General features: G+C 33.8%; 2 protein-coding genes across 2 annotated transcripts; both read right to left on the bottom strand.

Moving 5' to 3' along the window:
- Window positions 1–368: 368 nt before the first annotated feature.
- On the bottom strand, window positions 369–1,237 carry LOC145106102 (zinc finger BED domain-containing protein RICESLEEPER 2-like). Its single transcript, XM_079043146.1, has 4 exons — window positions 764–1,237; window positions 628–643; window positions 492–544; window positions 369–380 (listed from the first exon to the last, which is right to left on the bottom strand). The coding sequence occupies exons 1-4, from the start codon at window positions 1,235–1,237 to the stop codon at window positions 369–371; spliced, it is 555 nt and encodes a 184-aa protein (XP_078899272.1).
- Window positions 1,238–1,336: 99 nt separating this feature from the next.
- Window positions 1,337–2,668, bottom strand: LOC145106101 (zinc finger BED domain-containing protein RICESLEEPER 2-like). Its single transcript, XM_079043145.1, has 4 exons — window positions 2,543–2,668; window positions 2,024–2,463; window positions 1,674–1,902; window positions 1,337–1,615 (listed from the first exon to the last, which is right to left on the bottom strand). Exons 1-4 carry the CDS (start codon window positions 2,666–2,668, stop codon window positions 1,337–1,339), a joined length of 1,074 nt encoding a protein of 357 aa, XP_078899271.1.
- Window positions 2,669–3,070: the final 402 nt, after the last annotated feature.

The raw sequence follows: 3,070 nt of genomic DNA, 5'->3' as shown, positions 1-3,070 counted from the left end.
ACCCGACCCCATCCCCATCGGGGATTAAAAATTCATCCCCATCCCCAATGGGGAACGGGGATCCCCAACGGGTAATCGAGGATTTTCCCCGTTACATGGTTTTTGAACTTTTATGAAAAATAACTCAGTTATATATTAACTAACAAAATAAAGGGTTATAGAAATAATATAAAGCACTTCAATCACCGAATGATGTCAAACACGTACAGTAACATTCAACCTTACAAATTAAACCACTTTTTTGCAAGAAAAAAAAACATAAACATAAAAATTCTTCCAAAAAGTTGCCAAACATCATCTATCATCGAAACAATAACAATCAAGTTCACCAAATTTCAATTCCAACTTTCGCATCGAACCATCAAATATCACATATTCACCTACCAACAAATCAAAGACAAAGTATAAACAAATACATAAAAAAACTATAATTTAATCGATTATAATCATGAAAAAAAATGGTTTCATTATTACCATCAATTTTCACTAACTGTGTCGTAATCATCAAAAATAGTTACATGGTTATCTGAGGTAAATTGCACACCTTCATCAAAATAGAACAAAAAAAGTTAGTAGTAATTAGTAAAATAGAAAGAAATAAAAATAATAATAAAATAGATATATTACCTTTGTTAACAATATCCTACAACCAAGTTTGTGCGCACATTAGAGCTTCAATTGTGTTTGGTTTAAGTCAACTTTGATGTGTGATTATCAATCTTCCACTAGTACTAAATGCGGATTCGGAGGCAATGATAGAGACGGGAATAGTCAATATGTCTCTAGCTATTGCTTGTAATATAGGATATTTCATTGCCCTTAACTTCCACCACATCAAAATATCAAAGTCTTGAGATTCAGGTTCAATCCCTTCTTCTAAATAACGATCAAACTGGGTTTTCAAAACCGATTGAGGAACACTATTCTTGGCCTTCACATACTTATCCCAAGCCGATAAATTTTCATCACCATCCATTTCATTTGTTGAACCCGACCCCATATAATCACCACTTCTATGTGAATTTTCTATACTCTTTTCTTCGTATTCTTTAACCAAATCATCACAAAAACTTTTGATTCTACTAACTTGATTCAGATAATGTGTCGGGTAGAGAAGTTGGAAATAAAATTCTATCATTTCCATCTTGTAACGTGGATCAAAAACTGCAGCAACACCCATCAACTCGTGAATAGTACCCCAATAATGATTAAACTTTGCAATCATTTGTGTTGCCATTTTTTGCACAATTATATTAGAACAAGAATTCCATTTAGATAATTCAAGTCTAATCTCACATATTTTGAGAAAATATAAGTTGGTTGTGGGGTACTTTTTTCAAGAAAATATCAAGGGGACATTATAAAGCAATTCCAATCTCCCACATATTTCTTGTGCCTTCTCCCAATCTAATGAACTAGGCAATGTTTTGTATTGACTATCACGTTGTTTTAAACGCCCAAAGACCTCTTTATACATTAATGCCACTTTCAACATCAAGTAAGTTGAATTCCAACTTATGGGGCAATATAAACCTAACTTCTTGGAGTAAGGTATTTTGAGTTGTCGACATGAGTTCTCAAATGCATCAACTTTTGGGGGTTTTTGTCCAATAAACTACACTTTCACATACATTTTCAATTGATCCTTTAATGACCTCTAACCCAATTTTGACAACAAGATTAAGAATATGAGTTGCACATCTCATGTGAATGTGTGTGCCATCATGTATCAACTTATTTATTTGCAACTTTTCTTTAATCTTACCGATTAATGCATCATTCGTAGTACAATTGTCCACTGTGATAGTAGACAATTTGGTGTCCACATTCCACTCCATCAATGGATCAATAAAAACATCCGTGAGAACTTTCCTTGTGTGTGGGCAAGGCACATAAATAAACCTGTCAAACATAATAATCATAAAGTTAAAAAAAAAAGTCATATAACATACAATAAAAAAAGTTGATAAGAAGCAGTACCTTAGTATTTTACTTTGAAGACACCAATCATGAATATAATGACCTGTGATAGCCATGAACCCTTTTTTTATTGGTCGAAGTCCATATATTAGTTGTAATGGCAATTCTACCATGCAAATTTTCAATCTTTTGAATAACCTTAGTTTTTTCCATTGCATACACATTTTTAATGTCACTTTTCAATGTATTCCGACAAGGGCATTTGAATAAAGGTTGAACGGTCATTGTAAAATTCTTAAAACCAACATGCTCAACAATAGAAAGAGGATACTCGTGTAATATAACTATTTTAGCCAATGCATCTCTACTATCTTTCTCATTGTAGACATATGTAGACAAATCGGTTTCCGAGTTGGATACCAAAAGTTTTTGACGAATATCGGTTTGGCCCTTAGCTATGCATTTCTCCCTATGTACTAACAAATGTTTGGTGCCACTTTTTGGATCTTCTCCTAATAACGTGTTACAAGTTTTACATTGTGCCTTCAGTTTCCCATTAACAGTAACTTTAACAAATTGATCCCAAGCAATGCCTTTTTTTTCTTTTGTTTGGAGGTTTTACCGCATTTGATTGAAGTGCTTCTTCAAAGGAAGGAACATTTGGACTTGTATTATCATGTTCAACATCAAAATTTGTAGAACCAATTGGTGTTGAAGGTTGTTCACTCCCTATGTCAATCTCTTCCATTTTCTGCCCAAAACAAATTAATCACGCAACACTTCAGCATATAAACATTCATCACAACAGATATTCATTGATTCAGTCATACACAAATACATAATACACATTCACAATAGAAAACAATTAATCTCCACTGATGCACATACACTAATCCTTAATCAATATTCACTGATTCACAATAGATATTTATCAAAATCGACTGAACATGGGGAGGGTGCAAACTTATCAACCGGACTCAAAAGTTAAAAATCGAGCAGACAAACCTGATTGAACGTTAATGTAGTCGATTACTCGCCGTTTGATGGTTACGCTGGAGTCGCAGTACAACGTCGATGGAGAATGAAGATGGTTGCTGGTTGGAACTTGGAAGTCGAAACGCAGAGTCGCAGATGATGGAAGGCAGGAACG

This window comes from Lactuca virosa, chromosome 4 (genome assembly GCF_052849685.1).
Source record: "Lactuca virosa cultivar CGN04683 chromosome 4, Lactuca_virosa_CGN04683_v6, whole genome shotgun sequence".
Lineage (NCBI taxonomy): Eukaryota > Viridiplantae > Streptophyta > Magnoliopsida > Asterales > Asteraceae > Lactuca > Lactuca virosa.
Note: the sequence above shows the minus strand (reverse complement) of the source record. Positions and strands in the feature narration are given on the sequence as shown.

What these genes read in the sequence shown, in the direction of transcription:
- LOC145106102 (XM_079043146.1), bottom strand. Translation starts at nt 1,237, where the DNA reads ATGGCAACACAAATGATTGCAAAGTTTAATCATTATTGGGGTACTATT.
- LOC145106101 (XM_079043145.1), bottom strand. Translation starts at nt 2,668, where the DNA reads ATGGAAGAGATTGACATAGGGAGTGAACAACCTTCAACACCAATTGGT. An exon ending in AAGCACTTCAATCAAATGCG is followed by an intron (nt 2,464 to 2,542) that starts GTAAAACCTCCA and finishes GGGAAACTGAAG; the next exon opens with GCACAATGTAAAACTTGTAA. An exon ending in CTCATATTCTTAATCTTGTT is followed by an intron (nt 1,616 to 1,673) that starts GTCAAAATTGGG and finishes GTGAAAGTGTAG; the next exon opens with TTTATTGGACAAAAACCCCC.